Raw genomic sequence first — 22,390 nt, 5'->3', positions numbered from 1 at the left:
GGTTAGCTGGTCTTTTCCTATAGCAGTTAGTTACGTGCTGGTTAGCTGGTCTTGTCCTATAGCAGGTATGTGCTGGTTAGCTGGTCTTTTCCTATTGCAGGTATGTGCTGATTAGCTGTTTTTGTCAACATGCCATCATCTGTCTGGGAAGAGAAAATGCCTTCTTCAGATTGGTCTGTAGGTGAATCCATAGGGAATTTTCTTGCTTAAGCTTGATGTGGAAGGGCCCAGCCCCCTGGGAGTGGTAGCATCCCCTGGGCAGGTGGTCCTGAGTGGTATAAGGAGGCAAACGGAGCAAATCAGTAGGCAGTGTTCCTCCATGGACTCTGATTCGCTTCCTGCTTCCAGGTCCTAAGTTCCTGCCCTGATTTCCTTAATGATGAACTGTAAGCTGTAAAACGGAATAAACCCTCCTCCTCCCCAAGCTGCTGTTGACTGCAGTGTCTATCACAGCAGCAGAAATCAAACCAGGACAGTCTCCTGGTCTAACTCATGTGCATACACATGTACGTACTGATACACAGATTTTCACTCCACGTGCCCCTTAGCCTGATTGTCGTGGCTTGTTTAGAGCACTCACGGTGACTGCTGACACTTCCTACCCCAGGTTTAGAAATGCACACACTGCTTGTCCTTGTCTGGTTCATCAATTTTTTTCTTTACCCACCCGTTATATAAATTGTGTTGAGACTCAGTATGTATAGAACTCTTTGACAGAGGGTAAGCAGGTGTGTGGATGATCCAAAAATGAATGCTTTGAAGAAACTTATAGTTTAGAGACTTCAAAGAGGGTAAAAGTATTAAATTAGGGGTTCTTGTGATAGACATTTTTTTTCCCTTCAGAATGTAATTAGAATTGAAAAAAGAGTTGTTTTCATTTGTGTTATTTCCTTAGTATTATTTTTCTTTTTGAGGACGTCCTCTCTGGCATGTTTGTATATTCATTCTCCAGGCCAGTGTTCACAGGGCAGGTTACCATTTTTGGTTAATGACAATAAGGCAGGCATTAGTGAGGGCCCTGTATCACCATAAACTCAGCCCCCTTTCCACCCCGCCCCCAGTCTCTGGAGAGTATTAAACACTGGGGAACTAGTGTGTCATAGAGTCCTTCAGGCTTCCTGTGTGCCAGGGAACTAATTCCTAGGCTCAAATAGAATCTGAAGTGATGAGGATAAGGAGAAATTGAAAAGACTCCAGGGTTTCTCAGGTAAGAGCTATTTGCTTTTTTTAGGGGCCAGGTTTATATAGATGTATATGTTTTGTTATATTTTTCCACATAAAAGTATCTTTTATTATGAATGAACACAGACAAAATCCTAAGCAAGTTGTTTGTAAGATCTACAGACGTCCTGTTTTTAAATGTGACCACAATAGCTTTGTATTTAAACTTTAACACTGTGTCATGACCCTAATTGCCAAGTTGTAAGAGTAAATTGAAAGAGGTTACATTGGTTTTGACTGGATACTGTTGCAGAATCATTAATATAGCTATATTTGTTTTTATTTGTTTTAACAAATTCTCTCTCCTCCTCCTCTTTTCCTCTCCTCTTTTTCTCTTCCTTAGCATTGTTTGTTTATTTTGATTTTTTTTGAGGTAGAGGCTCATCGTAGCCTAGGTGGCCTTAAACATGGTATGTAACAGAGGCTAGCCTTGAACACCTCCTGCTCCTCTGCCTTTCCTTCCAGAGTACTGGGTTTGCAGGCCAGGCACCACCATGCCGCCTATGCTTGGCCTCTAAAAGCATTTTCTTTCCTTCCTAGGCCAAGAGAGAAAGCGGCAGGTGAGAACACAGACGGATGAGAGGAGAGAGAAATCGAGGCAGGGGCAGGGGCAGAGGCAGAGAAGAATCCAAAGGAAAACTTGTTAGAGAAATAGAGAAAGTAACTCAGGTTGAAACTGAGAAGGAGGAACCTGCAAGCCTCTGAACTTTTACTGAGCAAGAAGATAAGTAGTAGGAGACACATCCAGAACTTTCCATCCTGTGGAAAGGAGAACCCAGCTGGTCTGGGTCTTATGTGTGCTCTGTGGATTATTCCACCCATACAAAGAGCTTTTGGAGAGTTAAAAGTTGCAGATTGGTGTTAGCTGGCAGAACTAAGGGGAGGGGACAGCCCTGACAATTTACTGATTCAACAGGTATAGTCAAGATACAAGCTCAGGGGAAAGATGACTGTCCTTGACAGAGCCTGCTGGGGAGACGGTGGCAACCCTGAGTCAGAGGCTGGAGTGATTTTCTTTTTAATAATTTATTTATTTTTATTTTATTTGCCCTTCCTTCCTTCCTTCCTTCCTTTCCTTTCCTTTTTTAAAAATTGATTTTTTAGAAGCCAGGCAATCACCCCAGGGGCTGCAAAATGTAGAGGGGCCACTTTTTATTTTGGCCTCTGAACGCTGTAGCCCTGAAAGTCTGCTTTCGCAAAGTGCCATCGGGTGGTTTCAGATTCTCAGAGATGGGCTTCCTGGAAAGGTCTTTGGAGCTGTTTATTGTGTCACTGACCAAGAGGAATGGAATTCCATCTGTATTCTTCAGCAGCAGCAGCAAATCCAGCATGTCACAGTTAAGAGGAACTGAAATGATGACCCTTGTCTACGTGGGGCTTTAGCCCTGACCAGTCTATCTTGTTGCAACATCCCTAGTTCATCTTGTGCCTTCTGTGTAAGGAGCAGCTCGGGACCTTACTGACTTTTGTGGTTCCTCTTCCTGACCACATTCCCAAGTCTGCCTTGGCCAGAGATTGCAACAGCAGACTGACTCCTCTTCGGTGTTCTCTGGACTCTTAAACTCAGTGCCCACATTCTGTTTGGTTTTGTGCAGTTGGTTCTGGATACACACACACACACACACACACACACACGCACGCACGCACGCACACACACACACACACACGTATATAATTTTAGGGTCTTTCTCTATGTAGTTCTGGGTGTCCTGGAACTTGATCTGTAGACCAGGCTGACCTTGAACTCACATAGATTCACCTGCCTCTGCCCCCATGAATGCTGGGATTAAAGGCATGAGCCACTACACTTGACATGATTAAATTCTTAATGCAAATGACTTTAAAATTTAATTTTGATTAAAGTATCAATGAGAACACAATAGGGTTCACATCTGTTGTGAACAAGTGAGGACACACCAGATGTCCTAAGGGTACCTTTAAATCTTTGTAGAGCATCCTATCTTAAAAGAGAAGCCTTTTCCAGTAAGCCAGTAAATCTGTGCAGCCCATTCAAAGTACAGCATGGAAAATGGAAGGATTTGGCTGTGTTCTAGAGTGGGGTGCGGTGTGAAAATGGCTCTCAACAACCACAGTGACGAAGGGGAAGTGGAGCAGGGAAGGAGGGCTGATAACAACTGTAGACAACGTGGTTGTGAAGGTGGCATCTGAGTGCAGACATCAAAGAGGTTAAGGCGTTGGTCATGGAGCCCTGCTGAAGAACACTCGAAACAGAGGAAAAGGGACATACAGAGCCCCCTCCTGCCACAGGGAGTGTCTGGCTGATGTGACCCAAGTCAGGAGCAGAAAAAGTGAAGGTATGGGGTGGGGAGATGAAGTGCTTCCTGAGTGAGCATGAGGACCTGCTTTGGTCCCCCGTGTGTGCTGGGAGACAGAGACAGCTGGATCTCAGGGCCTTGCTGGCTTGGCTTAGCTTTTTTGGCAAGCCCCAGGCTCTAGTGAGAGACACTGTCTCCAGAGGAGGATGGTTTTTGAGGAACAATACTCCAAGTTGATCTCTGGCCCCCACATGCACACATCACACTTGCCCTCACCTAGAGGCCCCTCCTCCTCTACCAGATTAATTAAAAGTGTCAGTGAGAAAGAAATGGGAGAGAAAAGCCAGGTCACATCGCTTAGCAGTCTGCGCCTAATTCGTCTCTTCCTCGGAAGAACAGGGAGCCTTGGGAGGTTTGGAGAAGAAATGGCTTACATTTCACAAGTGTTGAGAGCAGATTTCAGGAGACAGGTCAGAACAGGGACCCAGGAAAGTTGTTGCATCCATCAAGCAAGAGAGGTGAGATTGTCGTGCACTAAGGTGTTTGCTGTAGAAATGGTGACAGAGGAGCCACTTCTAGATAGCTCTCTTCAAAGGCAGAGCCAACAAAATCTCCTCTGCATGGGAGAGGAGTGTGTGCTAAGTACAGGGCTTTGTGTCTGTTCAAGTAAAAGTCTTTAGTCGCCTATTTATTTATTTATTTAAAGACTTTAAGACAGGGTTTCTCTGTAGCTTTGGAGCCTGTCCTGGAACTCACCCTGTGGATCAGGTTGGCTTTGAACTCACAGAGATCTGCTTACCTCTGCCTCCCAGTGCTGGGATTAAAGGCATACACCACTAAGCCTGACTTAGTTGTCATGAAGTTAAGTGAGGAAAAGAATGGGGTGTGGGGAGACAGTTTCAGGAGAGAACTGCTATGGACATTGACTGGTATAAACAACAAAGAAAACTTGACATGTTTGAGTTATTCATGGAAATAAGTGTACTAGGTTCACAGGCGAAGTGCAAGAGGAGCAAGGGATTCTCCCCGGCTTGGTTAAGAAGTGACCTGTGGGCTGGGTTCTGGATATGCTTAGGAGCCTGCCGGGTGTGTTCACATCCATGGGTGTGAGTCCTGAGGATTCCAGCGAGAGGAAGGAATACAGAAGCTTTAGGAATCTGCGAAGCTGGAACCAAACTGGGCAAACGTGTTATCTTGTAATTACCACCTCCCTGGAGTCTGTAGCCCAGGGAATCTTAGGATAGAAAACGAAATAGCGGATCCTTTTCAGCAGCAGATAGGTTTGTGTTATTGCGTGCTTTTCCAATTCCATTTAAAGTTATTTAAGATATCAAAAATGATGCAGAAGCAGTTCAATGTCACTGAGTTCCTTTAAGCTGAGATCCTTGAGATAAAAATGAAAGTCATTGAAAGAGACATAGGCAGCTAGTTCTGAAGAGTTTGTGTCCTTGCAGTGACTGTGGTCTCCTGGGGGGGTGTCACATCCCCACGTCTGCACCATTTTGATGTAGGGAGGCTCTCTCTCCCACTGCCATAGAAAGTCTGTTAGAATCTGAAATCTCATGTTCATCAAAACATGGCTATTTCCTGGATTTACCAAGTCAAAGATGTGGTCAGGTCTTTGATACAAAGGAAGCATTTTTCTTTGGTTAAAAAATACTGATGTTTTGTTCCACCAGTGAGAAAGGACTCAGCTTGGGGTCCTATTTTGTAGGTTGTCACTCAAAGGAGACAGACATCTCTAATTTCACAGCTCTGCACAGATCTGTCCTCCTCCACAGGTTCGTTGTCTCCACACTCACTCTGTTGAATGGTGCTGGCAAAGAAGCACACACTCTAACTTTATGGCTGACAGAGCTGAGGTGTAGATTATTCCAGAGATGTGCGGGAAGACGTAAAACTGGAATAGAAATCATGGGCTAGCTCTACGCAGTTCTTACTGCGCTTTACTTCCCTTCATTTCCGGAGGAAACTTGGGTTCTGGGATTTCAGCTGCTCCCCTGCCTGTGTATATCATCATCACCACCACCATCATCGTCGTCGTCATCATCATCATCATCATCATCATCACCATCATCGTCATCATCATCTTCATCATCATCATCATCATCGTCATCGTCATCGTCATCGTCACCGTCACCATCATCTTCATCATCATCATCATCATCATCATCATCATCATCATCATCATCATCATCAGTAGCAGCACACTAGGCTGGCCTGGCACTGGGAGGATGAGGTTGTTTTACACCTAATCCTCTCCCCTTCTCCCCTCCATCCCCTTTCTGGTCTCAGATAAGCCCAGGCTGGCTTAAAATTTGTTATGTAGCCAAAGCTGGCCTTGAACTTTTTGCTTTTTCAAGTGCTGGAGTAATAGGTATGTACCACCATAGCCATCTTACAGGCTTAGGATTTGGGTAGTCAAGAGCAGGGGCCAATACCAACTGGTGGAGAGAGATACAGCAACTTGTCCCCCGGGAGTAGGTTGCCTTGGGGATACATTATGTGTGAGCATGGTGCAATGATGACCATAGTGATTGTGGTGACCTCAGTGACAGAGATGCAGTAACTAATCATCCTCTGGGCCAGGATTCATCCTAGCAGTAACTTCAACTTCAAGGCGACACACACTGTAGCAGCTTGGGCCATAGATGGATAGCAGAATACAATGTAGGCTCCTTTCCTGGAGTAGTGCAGTTATGTGGCCTCTAGGCTGCTTCCCGAGCTGCTGAAGCCCGGTGTGGATTGCAGTGTTCCCCAGCATCAAAGACCTCTGGGCAGTGCTTAGGGCCACTGTGAGATCCCTTACTTTCCCCGAAGGGGTGATGTGTAAGCCAAGTGCTGGTTAAGCTGATCTTGACTAGGAAATCAGGGATCAGAAATGGGGTGTTTCCTTCCATCTCTGACTGGCCACCTTGAACGTCTGTGTTCTACAGGGCTTCTTCCACTCCTTGTATCACCACATAATGACGCCTTAGACACTCTGACCAAAACAGAGGTGTTTACTCCTTGTTCTGGTCACTTTTCTCTGTGGAGGTGAGCCTGAGACACCTCTAGTTGGTCCTTGTACTGATGTCACTTTCAGCAGATGGCCCAGCTGATGTCTGAACCAGGTATCACAATGAATTAGACAAGTCAGCATGTGGAGAAGACCCAGGCTGATTAAAAATAGCCCTGCAGCCAAGTTGCCATCCCATTCCAAAAGTTTAAACTCTTCACCGGTTGTGTGCCAGTCTTTGGATTACCATGGGTGCTTGGCACATGGTGAGAGTCAGCATACACTTATTGCTCCACAGAGAGCCATGCTAGCCTTCTCTCCTCACCACTTGCTGACGGAAAGCTCCAAGCTCTACATATTGTTGTTTTTGGAGTCTAAAGAGCCATTAATTGTCATTGAAATGTTTGACACAGCTTCCCTCAAATATTTTACAACAAAGTTGTATTTATGTCTAAGCCAAGATTTAGGAATGGGCACAGGAAGCTAATGTTAGTGTTTATGCAATCGCTTTAGGCTGAACTTTAGGTTAGTTCTTACTGCCAAACATACCATTTGGGATCTAATATGATGTGTGCAGAGGATTGCCTTCACAGCTCCCAGTCCAGATGTGGAGCACTGCAAGATCACTCTGTAAGAAAGTTCCGGATCCAGTGTTCATCCTAACCCCATGAGCGTGAGAGAGAACGCCAGTGTCAGAGAATAAAGGATAGAGAGAAAGAACATGGGAAAATACGTCAAATTAACTGTGCACGTTTGTATGGGGAAGTTTGTCTGCTATTCTATCACCACAGTCTCTATCTTCACACACATTTTGGCTGTTTACTTAGCTCTTTCAGTCTTTCAGAATATCTTTGAGGGACACAGGCATTTAGTTTTCAGACTGCCCTTAAATTGTGGTTTCTGTGATTATCTCCCTGTGATGAGACTTTGGGGTGGAAGGAAATATAACTCGTGCACAGTTCCAGGAGATGCACATTGTCGCCTCATCCTGTTTGTTGATGTTAATTGTGACCATTTGGTTGTCATGCCTGCCAGCTTTCTCCATTAGAAAGGCTATTTGTTGTGTCCTTTGTAACTTGTAGATAGTTTTTAAAAGAGACACTTTGAGACTGTATTGTTACTTAGTTACTTTTCTATTGCTGTGACAAACAACAAGGCAGCTTAGACAAGAAAGCATTTAATTGGGCTTCTGGTTTTAGAGGGTTAAAGTTCATGGAGGCAGAGCAAAGGCATGGTGGCAGGGACAGCTGAGAGCTCATATGTGGATCCACCAATAGGCAGAACACACTGGGAATGGCACCGGCCCTTTGAGCCCTCAAAGCCTGCACCCAGTGGCACAATTCCTCTCCAGCTAGGCTACATCTCCCAGTCCTCCTCATAGAGCCATCAGCCAGGAACTGTTGACTGAGGTTTTTGTCCTGCCCAATTCCCACAATCGTTAAGTCCCAAAGAATCCACACTGAGGTCTACATTAGTTATAAACGGATTGGCCCATTAGCTCAGGCTTCTTATTAACTCTTATAACATATTAGCCCATTATTCTTGTCTCTGCTAGCCACGTGGCTTGGTACCCTATTCAGCGAGGCAGTCACATCTTGCTTCTTCTGTGGTGGGCTCACAACTGCAGAGGAATGGGCCTTCTTCTTTCCAGAATTCTGTTCTCTTTGACCCGCCTCTACTTCCTGTCTGGTTGTCCCATCTATACTTCCTGCCTGGCTACTGACCAATCAGCATTTATTTAAAATATAATTGGCAGAAGGTAGACATTTGTCCCACACCAACAAACCACATATTCAAATGTCCAAGACTCACTCGCAGGGGCATCTTATTCAAACCACCACAGTAATTATCTTGTTTTTCAACAAAATTTTATCCAATAGTCTTGAGGTGCCATCTGGAGTCATTTGTTCCTGTGGTGATCGCAAAATTAAAAACATTTTGAGTATCTGTGTGTCTGTGTGCTGAGAACCAAACTCAGGCCCCCTGCGAGAGCAGCAAGTGCTCTTAACCACTGAGCCATCTCTACCATCCCAACAAAGCAATTCTTTGAATGAGTGAATCTTAGAAAATAGATTTTTGGGTTGAGAATGAAGCTCAGTGGATAGGGGAACTAATTACTTGTTTATATATTAATAGAGAAGCATTTCATTCTGTGTATTTAATTTATTTGTTTGATTTAATTAAATCAGTTGGTTTAATTTTAACTTTCTCAAAATTGGTTGCTGGCAGGCTGGGTGTAGCTCAATGGTAGAGTACTGATCCAGTGTGCAAGGCTCTGGGTTCCGAACCCTGAGTTGTAAAAAGAACAGCCAGTGCTCTTAACTGCTGTGCCCTGTCTCCAGCTCCCAAGGGACTCAGTCTTGTCCAGGTACACAGCACTGTATAAAGTTCAGGTGAGTTATTTGTCCAACATGATCTGAGAGAAGTCTTTCTCTGTTGCAGCACCATTAGTTACTGGACTTTATATCCCCTGGTTTCCCAACCTAATCATACTTCATCCAGTGGTTTTATGTCTTGCTTCCATGGTGGGCCCTGCATGTTTAAATGCAAACCATCAGACTTAAACAGCTTCCTGAAGTAGTATATATGATGCAAACATCAAGTCATTAATGTATATTTATCGCATGTATGCACAGCTGTCAAGTGTTTATAAATGTTTGACTTTCCCACTAAATTTTATTTGCAATAGTAAATACATTTTTGACTAATTGTATTAATTATAATAAGGTGGACATAATGCAATATGAAAATGTAGATGCCTTCTTGGGAGGTTTTATCTTACATGTAATTTTTTTAGCCCCTGAATTAAACAATATTGAAATACAACCTTTTATTTCACCCTTTCCTCCCTCCTTTCCTCCCTCCCTCCCTCCCTCTCTTTCTCTCTCCTTCCTTTTCTCCCTTCCTCCTTCCACAGGATCTCAGTCCATAGCCCAGGCTGTCCTGGAATTCTGCTCCTTCTGCCCTGACCTCCTGAGTGCTGGGATTATAGGCATGTGCGACCGCTCCTGGCTGAAATGCCGTATGTTATTGTAACTGTGAGGGCCATACATGAATTTATTCTGGCTTACTTTTTCTTGCCATTTTTATGGATAAAATGTTTTACAAAGATGGATTCATTCAATTTTGATCACAGCACTATGAGGCAGGTGCTATTGGGGAAACTAAGGTACAGAGAAATGATACAGTTTGCCCAAGATGCACTATTTAGTGGATTGTGGTTTAGACTCAAACAACCCATCTCCGGAGTTCTGGGAGACTGATGGCCAAGAACATAGAGATGGGATGTCTCCTGCGCCACGTGGAGCCTCACTCAATGTGATCACTACAACGTCCTTACAGTAAAAGAAAAAAATGGACTCAGACTCAATAATTTTCATGGATGCCTCTGGAAATAGGCTCAGGTTCAGGGGGAAGAGGTTATTTTATGTTCCTTCCAGGAGAAAATAAGATATGCTCAGGCTGAGATGATCTTACCAGGCAGATGTGTTCTAAGATATTGGACGGTTTCTGGATGCTGCAAATGTTTATCGGGTCATCTAACTCTTGTATAAAAATACAAGCAAAATCGCCCAGAGATGTTTATGTCCCACTAAATGAATTCAGTGTGTGAAGTGGGAGTTCTACCTCCAACCCCCATATGCTTCCCCCGCCCATAAGCCACATCTGCACAGATGTCAACACAAGTCTGAGGTGTACTCTTAGTGTTTACAGAATTTTCCTCAAGTCAGACTAGTGGGACACTTTCCTTACACAGTTGAAGCACTGTGGCAAGGTTATTATTATTATTATTATTATTATTATTAATTATCATCATTTTATGTGCATGAGTGTGTCTTGTATGTGTGGGTGGGTGAGCTCACCTACATAGGCATGTTCAGAGGCTGGAGGTCAGTGTCAGGACGTCTTCCTCAGTCATGTCTTCATGTTATTTCACTTATTTACTGTGCATGTGTTTATTTATTATTTATTTGTGTGTGTGCACACTCATGTGCTATGTACACCTGAGGGGTCAGAGGACAACTGGCAAGTGTTGGTTTTCTCTTTCTATAATGTGAGTTTCAGGGATTGAACTCAGTTGTTCTATTTGGGAGAAAGTAGCTTTACCCACTGAGTTATCTTGCTGGCCCTTTACTTTTTTTTTTTTTTTTTGAGAGAGGGTCTCTCCTTGAACCTGCACTTGCTGTCTTCTTCCCCTCCCCTCTGGTGGGAATGGGGTTACAGGCTACATGCCCAACTACATGAGAACCTGTCTTCCAATTGTTTTTCAACACTGCCAAAGTATAACTTTCAGACAATGTGATACAATGTATCACTTTCAATGAGGACATAATTTTTTATCACAAGGTTTCTTTCTTTCTTTTTCTTTCTAGGATCACATTTAGCATGGGGACTTGGAAGATGTTTTGGCTGATCATCTCCCTTGCAGCTAGTTTGGACTACATTAAATCACAAAGGATTGGTAATATATGAAATTCTTAAACTCCGAATGCTTGTTTGCCAGGGACCTGGTAATAGTGACAATCTTAAATGGAAAAGCGACAGGAACATCATAATTAATAAAGCGGAATAGATCCCTTGATTGGAATCTGGAAGCTCTTAGTGAGGGATGGATACTTGATTTTTAAAAAATACCTAACCCCAAATGGTAAGACAAATAGGTGTGTTGAAAGTGTCATGCATCTGAATGGATTGCTGGAGTCTAAGAAGCTTGTGTTACAGGACTTTGCAGGAGTTGTGTGGTCTGTTTTGTCTCCACGACAGAGCTGTTCTGAGGGTAATTGTCATCATGAGGTTGGCACTTGTGTCTGATACCAGTGACACCTCTGCAATTGTTTTGTGGTCTTTATATGTATGTATTATATATACATATGGATATGTTCACATGGTATACATATAGGTATGTTCATGTGTGCTTTTGGGTGCTTGTACACATGTGTGTGTCATCTACCCAGCCCATTGTCAGTCATTTTAATAGACTGTATAAACTTTTCAAGATGAAAGTCTTGTCAAGGGAGCATTTTTGAGTGATCTGAAGCCCCACTGAGACACCACTGAGATTTAAATACTCAAATGCAGTTGCACAGACCGCCATATTTGTTGGTGGAAAACTCTGAAGCTCTCCGTCTTTCCCTTCCTGTGAGCAGAACTGTGACAGCAAGTCTCGTCATGTTTCAAATGCTTTCTAAAACTACAAAGAACTGACGGAGACAGTACCATGAAAGCGGGAGGTACCTCTGTGGTGTCTCATGGTAGAACCAAGACTTGCTGGAAAAGATGGGGGTGGTTCCTTCAGCTTGGGAGGACCAGGGAAAGCTTTATGGCTGTGTTTGCTCCTGTGAGAGGTGTATATTAGTCAGTGTTCTCTAAAGGAACAACTGATAGAATGAATATGAATGTGTATTTTATATATATGGGATGTGGGAGAGTGACTTACAGGCTGTGGTCCCAGTAGTCCAACAATGCTGTCTCCTTATGGAAAGGCCAAGAATATGGAAGTTGTTCAGTCCACGAGACTGGATGATTTGGCAGTTCCAATCCGGTGGTGGAGTCCTGGAGATTCTGAGAGAGCTGCTGGTCTTTGGTCTACACTGGAATTCTGAAAGAAGATCTAAGTATCAGGGAGGGATGGCTCAGCAACAGGACAGATGAACTTGCCAGTAAGAGTGAGGGCAAGCAGGCAAAAAGCCAATGTTACAGCATAAATGAAATGCAGACAAAAATTATTATAGAATATTCAGCTTTAATAAGAAAAGGACTTACAAAACTGAGGTTCCTGCAGAGAACAGGAAAGCAGAAGGGAACGCGGGGAGCATGCCCACAATCTTTATAAGTAAAAAATAACCTCAGGGGACCCCGCCCTTCAAGCAAGGTGATTGGCTAGGCTTCCCCTACATCTCCCCCTTTTGTCTAAATAAGACAGAGCCAAACCAAAATACAACTATATACAATAGGAACAAATAATAAATATAAAATTACAAATAACAAACAATATTGAGCAAGAAACATATAACAAAAGTTTTACTAAACATTCTATCTCAAGGAGTCTAAAGAATGTAGAGAGTAACTACAATTATCTAATCTTCAACTCCGTCAAAGATCTGAGAAGGGAAGTATTATTACTTAAGCAACCAGGAAAAACAAACGAGAAATTTCCAAAATGTGCAACAATAGACAGAGACAACTGACTACCTGGGCAATCATCCAAAGTCTCGTTTGTAATGTTGAGTCAACCAATTTTGCCTAAGGCCTAACATAACTGACATACCATTATTAAAGGCAAGGAACTTTCTTAGAACTATCCTACCCTGTCTTGGCAAGATAAGACAATCCTGTTTTATCCACTTATGGATATTTTGTATCTTTGTCAGTAGTTGAGGTATGGGCTTTTCTTTTGCCCAAAGGCCAATTATGCCAAGAAGAAGACAAGCTCTCAGTGGAGTGTCTTTGGTGCTCAACGTTCTCTCTGGAGTAGAGCAGTGTTGCCAGGAGTGCTTGTGTCTCATTGGCATGGAATTCTAGGTTAGATTAAAAGCCATTTTCTACACCTCTTTGAAGAGGTTGAAGATTATATTATCTATACTAAATATAATCTCTATGTATCTAAAAAACCTAATTATCCTAAATATAAATATGACAAACATATAATTCTCCTCTTCTTCCACAGTCTTTCATGTGGGCTGCCACCAGAAGGCACGGCACAGATTTAGGCTGGGTCTTCCCACCTCAAATGATCCAATCAAGAAAATCCCTTCATAGGCATGCCCAGATTCATGGTTTTAGTTGGTTCCAGATATAGTCAGATTGACAACCAAGATTAGCCATCACAAAGGCAGAAACCAATGAGGCAATTCTGGACTAGTGATGGAATTCTCTCTTCCCAGTAGAGGAGCCCAAGAGCAACAAATCCTGTGTTACCTGTCTTCCTTTCCTAAAGTTAGACACCACTTGGCTTTCTGACCATGGTCAGGGAGACTTCTACAAGGCAGGTCCCAGGATTCCAAAATGGACACAGGGATTTGATGTCCCTGGGTTTTTACCACGTTTCCCCCAGCCCTTCTCTGTTTATGCCTGGATGGGGTTTTTCCTTTCGAAAGCATGGACTCATAATTAAACTTTTATGGGTTGGATGTTGGAAGAGCTGTCTAGCTCTTTGAAGGAACGTCTGTGGGGTGCTATGCTGATAAGTTGTATGTCAACTTGACCCAGGCTACGGTCATTTTGGATGAGGGAATCTCCGTTGAGAAAATGTCCTTACCAGACTGACCAACGGGCAAGCCTGTGCTACATTTTCTTGACTGATAGCTGATGTGGGTGGGACCATTCCACAGTGGTGCTGCCACCCCTGGGTGAATGAGATGTGTTATTTTATACATGTGTTGTCCAATACAGTGGCTACTAACTGCCTGTATCTATCTGAGTAGCCTGTTTTTAGTCTATTGTGACTATTTGACTATTTTGAGTATAAAAACGCAGTAAAATATAAAGTCATGTTTCTCCTTCACACTAGCTGTGTTGCAGGAGCAAATGACCACATGTGACTAGTGGCTACATTCCCCTGGTTACAAAGATTTCTAGCTCTGAAATGTCAATGTCTTCATTGCTTTCAATATTGTTCAAGAGTTCCATCCTTGGGTCAGTAAGATGGCTCAGTGGGTAGAAGCCTTTGCCCGATGACCTGGGTTTGATCCTCTGAACCCACGTGAAAGTGTCAAGAGAACTGGCTCTATGACGTTGCCCTTTGACTTCCACACGCACGCTGTGGCGCACACGGTACAATATGATGATGATGATGATGACGATGATGATGACCATAGCAACAGTAACAGAGTCCCTTTCTTGTAAATGCTATCTTCTCTCTCTCCCCTTCCTTTTCTCTTCTCCCAGACAGAAATGTGAGTAGTTACCTGGAGCCATTGTGGCAGCTAGGGAGATACATGTGTCAGTCAGTGAAAGAAGTCTGAGTGTTTCTACTCTACTAGTAGAATGTGGGTTTTCTTATCAAGTGGGCAGGAGGTCATGGAGAACCTGCGGGAGGGACCTAACTGAAGGGTCAAATGTCTGAGGAGGGGATGAGAAGGTGGCAGATGATCAAGGAGGGCTGGTGAGCATGCGGGGAATCAGACAAAGGAGATCACAGTGTGTCTGGGCTGCCTACCATCTGACATCTGTGCCAGCACACTGGTGGGGAGGAGACATGCCGATGAGTGAGACCGGCTCTTGGCTGGTGGCTGTCCACTTGTATTTTTTTTTTAACACAAAGTCATTCTCTTTTGAAGCCTGCAGGGAGGCCTCTGTGGGGGATATTGTGCTTTTGGTGCACACCAGCATCGACCCCCAGCAAGCCCGCAGCGTGCGGAACTTCTTGTATGTCTTGGCAAACAGTTTCCATGTCGGCAGAGAAACCATCCGCGTGAGTCTGGCCCAGTACAGCGATGCACCTGCTTCTGAATTCCTGCTTTCCACCTACCACCGCAAAGGTGACGTGTTGAGACACATCCAGCGACTTCAGTTTAAGCCTGGAGGCAACAAGATGGGCCGGTCCCTGCAGTTCATTCTAGAGCATCACTTCCAGGAAGGAGCTGGGAGCCGGGCAAGCCAAGGAGTGCCTCAGATGGCCCTGGTGATGAGCAGTGGCCCAGCTGAGGATAACATCCGCCAACCTGCCGAAGCTCTCAGGAGGGCAGGAGTCTTGGTATATGCAGTTGGTGTCAAAGACGCAGCTCAGGCTGAACTCAGGGAGATCGCAAGTAGTCCCAAGGATAAATTCACCTTTTTTGTTCCCAGTTTCTCTGGTCTGCCCGGCCTCGCCCAGAAGCTGCGGCCAGAGCTCTGCAGTATGCTCGCAAAGGCGGCTCAACCCACTGAGCACAAGTCTCCAGGTATTCTTCCCTTCTTTCTCATCTGGACATCAAAGAGCCCCAAACTTTGTTTTTCTTGTACCCCTTTACTACTTTCTTATTTATATGTGGGCACGTTTAACTCAGAGATTAGAATTTTACCAAACAATGCATCTCTCTTTCTCCAGCCACTCACCACATCTCACCCATCCTGGGGCCTCGTGGTGGCGCCATACACCGAAGGAGTGTGCGTCTGTTTTTGAATGAAGGGTTCTTTGTTTCTAGAGTGATATTACTGTTCTGAGTTTACCTGCCCACTTTGCTTGGCCAATGGGCCACAGGAGGTGAGAGGACCAGGATGTCCCCAGGATGTCTGCTTGTTTCACTGGCCAAGAGGACACATTTTTGAGAAAAGAAAGACCTGGCCTTAGATCCTAGTTTTTCCACTTCTGGTGTCATCATAGATAAGCCATTTAACCTCTTCAGATCTGAATTTTCTTCCTGGGATGTTAGTACCTGTCTCAGTCAGAAGCATTAAACAAAATTGTGTCATTAAAAAGCTGGGCACAGTGGCTACACAACCGGGTACCCGTGTCTTCCCTACTGTTTGTCTGTTGGCGCCTCCGAGAAGACACACCTGTACACTTCAACTTTGTGTTGCTGGTGATCGGACCCAAACTGGTGAAGATTCTTCATGCTAGTTACTTAGCTTTATGAGAAAACATGAACCTTTGCTTTTTTAAAAATCCTCTCAATGCATTCATTTTAGATTTGTGGATGCCTGCATTGGATTTCCTAAAGTGTAAACCTTCAAGTAGAGAAAGAGATGATTGTGTATGAGCTCCATTAAGATACAGAAGGACAGAATTTCATTATTTTGATATTTTCCTACGGGTATATGAGTTGGAAGAAGTGCTAAAAGTTGACCCCTTAGTGAGGCAGTGTGTGGCATTCCTATGACCAAAGAGATATTATATACTTTTAGAATAGCACTTCAGGGCTTACAGAGACATTCTGTATATGTAGTCATAGCTACCCCTGCTTGTTTTACAGCAGCCGTTCTCAGCCTTCCTAATTCTGCGACCCTTTAATAGAGTTCTCATGTTGTGCTGACCCCAACCAAATTATTTTCACTGCTACTTATAACTGTAATTCTGCTACGGTTATGAATCATAATGTAAATCTCTGTGTTTTTGATGGTCCTAGGTGACCTCTGGGAAAGGGTCATTTGGCCCCAAAGGCCCCAAACTGCTCTACAATTTTCAAACCTTGTTTACATTGCTGTCTCAAATTTGCAAATAAGCAGGATGATTGGTATCATTATTCTTGCATTTTTCAGCTCAGGAAACTGAGGCTGAAGGCACCACAGGAATGCGGAAGTGCTAAAGATTTGGATCCCAGGACTGTTAGGCCCACTGTCGACAGCGGGCATGGTAGACTGCAGGGGGCAGTCACTAAGGTTGTGTGGGACAGAGACGCAGAGGAAAGGAAGGAAGGGTGCGACTCTGGCAAAGCTCCCCCAAGGCTGGTGTTGTCCTGACCCTTTGTGCGACCTTGAGAGCAGATGTTGTGCCTCAGGGTTGTCTTGACCCTGAATCTAGGTCCAGCAAGAAACTGGCTTCTGTGAAGCTGAGAAAAAGGCAGTAGTGGGAGGCGAGTCTTCCAAAGAGCAATGCTTAGAAATGGTCCAGAGGAACCAACCTGGGCAGAGTAGCGATGTCTGCTAGAGCAGACGCTCCTCGAAATACCCGTGAGCACGCAGGGACTGGTGTAAAGATCACAGCGGGGCAGAGGAGAAAAACCTCAGAGGCGAGTGGCAAGTAGGTCAGAACGGCAGCGAGAGCACTAAAGAAGGTTGACATACTCCAGCTCTCTGGGCTGTTAGTGCACGCGCGCGCCTGGAGATGAGGTTCGCGTCCGGAGGGGAGAGACAGGTGGCTGATTGTGACTGGAGAGGAGACTACCCCACCTTACAGTATGCTGCCAAAATTTCAAAAGGTTTAACTTCTTGATGTGAGTCTAGGCATTGGATTTCAAGGCTGGAGGTAGCCATGGCAGTAGAGCAGGCCTGAAGCCTTGAAAGACGAGAGGGTGGAGGGAAGGGACACGACTCGCCAGTACCCTGATGTTGGGAGCCAGAGACCCCAGATCCTGAATTTCTTGTAATCCCCTGACCTGAGTGCCTACAGCTGCTCTGAGCACGAGACCTTCAGGAGTTCCTGATGGCAGGAGAGTGGTTTCTCGTGGGTTTGGCTGGGGCGTGGCTATCTCTATATAATCTGCCCCTGAACACAGTAAAGGGGGCATTCTTGGGGAATTCAAGGGTGACCCGTGTCGCTGTCTCTCTGTCTGTGTGTGTTTGTGTATTTTAACCTCCAGCCCCCTTGCCCAAAGCTCAGTAACTGGGTGTCAGCGCACAGAGCACAGACACGGGGCGTGGTGCACGGCACACTGCCACTGTCCTTTTTTTGTGTTCAGCATTTTGTTCTACCGACTCAGTCTTTAGAACAAAACCTCTGAGCCTCTTTTCCTTCCCTTCTTTCCTACAGTTTGCCCAGAAGCCTCCCTGGCTGACATTGTATTTTTAGTGGACAGCTCAACCAGCATTGGACCCCAGAACTTCCAGAAAGTAAAGAATTTCCTTCACTCGGTTGTCTTGGGGCTTGACATCAGCAGCCATCAGGTCCAAGTGGGCCTGGTCCAGTATAGCGACCGCATCTACCCAGTTTTCCAGCTGAAACAGTCCTCTCAGAAGAGCGTGGTCCTGGAATGGATCCGAAATCTGCCGTACAGCACAGGAGGCACAAATACAGGAAGTGCCCTAGAATTCATCAGGGCCAACTACTTGACTGAGATGAGTGGCAGCCGGGCCAAGGATGGGGTTCCTCAGATAGTTATCCTGGTGACAGACGGGGAGTCAAATGACGAGGTCCAGGATGCAGCTGACCAGCTGAAAAGAGATGGCGTCTTTGTGTACGTGGTAGGGATCAATGTCCAAGATGTCCAGGAGTTGCAAAAAATAGCCAGTGAGCCGTTTGAGAAGTTTCTCTTCAACACAGAAAACTTCAACATCTTGCAGGAGTTCGCAGGAAGCCTCCTCCAGGCTCTGTGCTCAGCAGGAGAGAGACAGATGGAAAGTAAGCCATGTTCAATCGACCACTCCAGATCTAGCACTGAATTACAATGTAGCAATGCTATTCCAAAGAGGAAGGAAGGCCTGCTCTCGTGGGAGTGTCTAGAAATGCTTCCGAGAGGAAAGGAAGTTTGAGCTGGGCTTGGAGGAAGAAGAGAGTGTTCATGGGTGGGAAAGAAGGGAGAGGCTGTGCTGTCGTGTTGTTGGGAGGAAACAGCATGGGGGTTGGAGTCCAGAAGACACGCTTTTTCAATATTGCATCTGCCACGTTTTAGTTACCGTTAGGTCCAAAGGAAACTCCAATTCCCCAAACTCCAAAAGGCAGTCCATATATCCAGAATGAGTTCAACAGATTTCTGGCAGTTAGATCAAAGCCAACATTCTCCAGGAACTTGTAAAACCTCTTTCCAGCTGCCAAAAGAAATCATTTCCCTCATCTCTGATAGAAGGAACAGATGGCTAACAGTGGTGCCTCTCAACACTTCAAAGCGCATGCGGGCCTCCAGCTCCCTCAGTATCACAAGTACCTGTTAGCTAGCATCCTAACCCTTCTCACCGCCTCCTCAACCACAAACTGCCCCTAGCTCACAGGCTTCCTAGCCCTTCTCGCCCCCTCCTCTACCCCAGACTGCCCCCAGCTCACAGGCTTCCTGGCCCTTCTCGCCCCCTCCTCTACCCCAGACTACCCCCAGCTCACAGGCTTCCTGGCCCTTCTCGCCCCCTCCTCTACCCCAGACTACCCCCAGCTCACAGGCTTCCTGGCCCTTCTCGCCCCCTCCTCTACCCCAGACTACCCCCAGCTCACAGGCTTCCTGGCCCTTCTCGCCCCCTCCTCTACCCCAGACTACCCCCAGCTCACAGGCTTCCCTCCCCGCAGCTTCTCACTCCTTATAGCCCAGCTATTCTCAGTATTCTCCGCTCTGGTTGTCCTCACTGTATTCTCCACCTCTTGCTATCGTGCTGTCTCCACTATTCTGTCCTGCTCTCCTGCTTCCCTCCCCCCTGTCATGTCCAGTCTGCGGGTTGTGTTCAGTCTACATCTTTCTCTGTCTGTTCTGGACTCTTCTAGAGTCCTCTGGATATTTGATATCTCTTAAGTACAACTAAAAGAAACTTCCCCCTTAACCATACCATGCTGTGGTCATGTCAGCAGTTATGTGAGCATGAAGCAACTCCAATTCTCTTCATTGCCCTCACCTTCACCATGGGGGCAATGATCTGACAGAAGAATGATTTATGAGGATTAGTCCACCAAAGTATATAAAGAGCTGTGGCTTGCAGAATCCATGCAGTCGTGGTTAGTTTCTCGCCTTCTCCATTGGTGGAAGAAGAATATGAAGTAGACAGTAAAGAAGCAGGATATATATATATATATATATATATATATACATACATACATATACACACACACACAGACACACACGGATGGAGAGAATGCCTGTGATAGAGTCCCAAGCAGAGAAGGGGCGAGCCCTGGGTGTACAATGCTATGTCAGTATCTTACCTGTCCTTGTTATCGCCCATGCCAAACCATCCTTGTACTCCATTTTTTTCCCTAAGAACTTGATTTATCTTTTCTGCCCATCTTCTTTTCCCTCTAGAGTCCGCCAAGACCTATGCAGATGTAGTCTTTCTTATTGACAGCTCACAGGACACATCGCAGGCCAGTTTCCAGTGGATGCAGAACTTCATTTCTAGAATCATTGGCGTCCTGGAGGTTGGCAAGGACAAGTACCGGGTTGGGCTGGCTCAGTACGGCAATCAAGGTTACATTGAGTTTTTGTTTAATACCAACAAGACCCGGAATGAGATGATCACACACATCCATGAGCATTTGGTGCTCCGAGGTGGCCCCAGAAGGACGGGCCGAGCCCTTCAGTTTCTTCACCAGAGGTTTTTTCAGGAGGCGGCAGGAAGTCGGTTCTTACAGGGTGTTCCTCAGTATGCGGTGGTGATTACCTCAGGCAAATCTGAGGGTGAGGTCCAAGATGCCGCACAGGCCCTGAGGAAGAGAGGCATTGAAATCATGTCTGTGGGGGTGCAGGACTCTGACAGGACGGAACTGGAGGAGATAGGGTCTCTGGTGTTTGTGTCTGACCAGCAGGGAGAAGATGGAATCAGACAGCTAATACAGGATGTAAATGTGGTGATCCAGGAGATTCAAAAGCCTGAGGTCACGACCGAGGCTGCAGAGGGAGCTGCGGAAGGTAAGTCTTGATCCTTGGCTACCTGAGTCACCAGGAAGTCACAGGGTATGAAGAAAATCTGGGGGGCTGGGGGTAGTTCTATTGGCAGAGTGCTTGCCTAGCAAGCCTGAAGGTTTGGGTCTGATTCCCAGCACCACATAAACTGTACAACAACGCATGCCCATTACGTTAGCATTTTAGGTATAGAGGCAGGAGAATATGAAGTTTAAAGTCATGCTTCACTAGTTACATATCGAGACTCCTCCCCTTGTTGAAGGAGGAGAAGAAGGAAGAAAGTGTCGGGAAAGACAGCTACTGAGGGTATTCCTCGGTGTTAGGACACTTGTCCCTGAACATAGGGGAGAGAAAGGGGACAGGGAGTGCCTCAGTTGTCATCTTGTCTATCTTTGGTTACCACTAATATGCTGCCGAGTAAACCCTCTGCAATCAGTGCCTGACATAATAATTTATCCTCACAGCAGGTCTGAGTTGGCTGGCTGTGGGGAAGCCCCACACGTAGATTTGCTGACGTTGCCTGGGTTGTTGGTTCAGAGATCTGAGGTTTAATGGGAGCTGACTAGCTGAGAACGGCTCTGCTTCTGAGGTCAGCCCAGCTACTCCGAGTACATTCTCCCTGTGGTAATTGCAGAGCCCTAAGAGAAAAATCTACTATATAAATGCTTTTCAGAGCCCGGCAGCACCTGCTGACATACTATTAATCAAAGTAAATCATCACACGACTGTCAGCATCCTCGGAGGAAGAAAGCATATTGTCACATGGACATATGAGGAGCAGGAGTGAATATTTCTAAGTATTAACCTAAGCTACCACGTGCATTTTCTAGGCTGACCCTTAGCCTTTCATTTTATATTGTTCTTTTATGTGTATGGGTGTTTTGCCTGCATGTATGTCTGTGTACCATGTGTGTGTTTGGAGCCTATGGAGGCCAAAAGAGAAAGCTGGCATTCCAGATGGCTGAGGACCATCTGTGGGTACTGGGAAACAAACTCAGGTCCTCTGGAAGAGCAGACAGTGCTCTTAAATGCTGAGCCCTCCTTCTACCCTTGTTTATTATTTTCATGTGTATGTGTGTGTGGGCTTGCATACAACACATACATAAACGAGTTCCTAGAGGCCGGAAGAGAGCATCAGATCCCTGAATCTGGAGTCACAGGTGGTTGTGTAGATGCCTGGAACTGAGCCCAGGTCCTCTGTAAGAGCAAAAAGTGCTCTTAACCACGGAGCCATGTTTCCAGCCTCTCAATGTCTGTTTCTGAGACACAGTCTCACCGCATAAATCAAGCTGGCCCTGAAATGTGACCCTCTGCCTCAGCTTCCCAGGGCTGGGATCACAGGCATGCCTCACCCTGCCCAGTTAACTCAATATTTGAAGAAAGATTTTCACAAAGCTTTCAGAATTTCATGTTGTTTCTGTTGAAATAACATGAAGAGGGGAGAAGTGATTAAATAAAGGGTGTTTTGGACCCATAAGGGGGATTTTGACCCAGAGTCTTTTTGAAGGTAGAAAATGAAGGAAAAAGCCTTCCAGTATTCATGCTTCTAAGATCATTACACAAACCAGAAGATGATCTCTAGTAACTTTATGATGCGTGTCTGTAAACTGAAAGAGATGTGGATACGTTTTGTGTGTGTGTGTGTGTGTGTGTGTGTGTGTGTGTGTGTGTGTGTGAGAGAGAGAGAGAGAGAGAGAGAGAGAGAGAGAGAGAGAGAGAGA

The 22,390-nt window shown here is 45.3% G+C and overlaps 1 protein-coding gene across 1 annotated transcript in view; it reads left to right on the top strand.

Moving 5' to 3' along the window:
* Positions 1–10,881: 10,881 nt before the first annotated feature.
* The window catches only part of LOC101995809 (collagen alpha-4(VI) chain-like), a 99,619-nt gene continuing 88,110 nt past the window's right edge, over positions 10,882–22,390 (top strand). The window contains exons 1-4 of the mRNA XM_013354218.1: positions 10,882–10,957; positions 14,775–15,377; positions 17,885–18,472; positions 20,070–20,675. Of these exons, the coding sequence (XP_013209672.1) occupies positions 10,882–10,957; positions 14,775–15,377; positions 17,885–18,472; positions 20,070–20,675 (1,873 nt within the window). The remainder of the gene's footprint in view (positions 10,958–14,774; positions 15,378–17,884; positions 18,473–20,069; positions 20,676–22,390) is intronic.

This window comes from Microtus ochrogaster, unplaced genomic scaffold, assembly GCF_000317375.1.
Source record: "Microtus ochrogaster isolate Prairie Vole_2 unplaced genomic scaffold, MicOch1.0 UNK33, whole genome shotgun sequence".
NCBI classification, from domain to species: domain Eukaryota; kingdom Metazoa; phylum Chordata; class Mammalia; order Rodentia; family Cricetidae; genus Microtus; species Microtus ochrogaster.
This window is presented reverse-complemented; position numbering and strand designations above follow the sequence as displayed.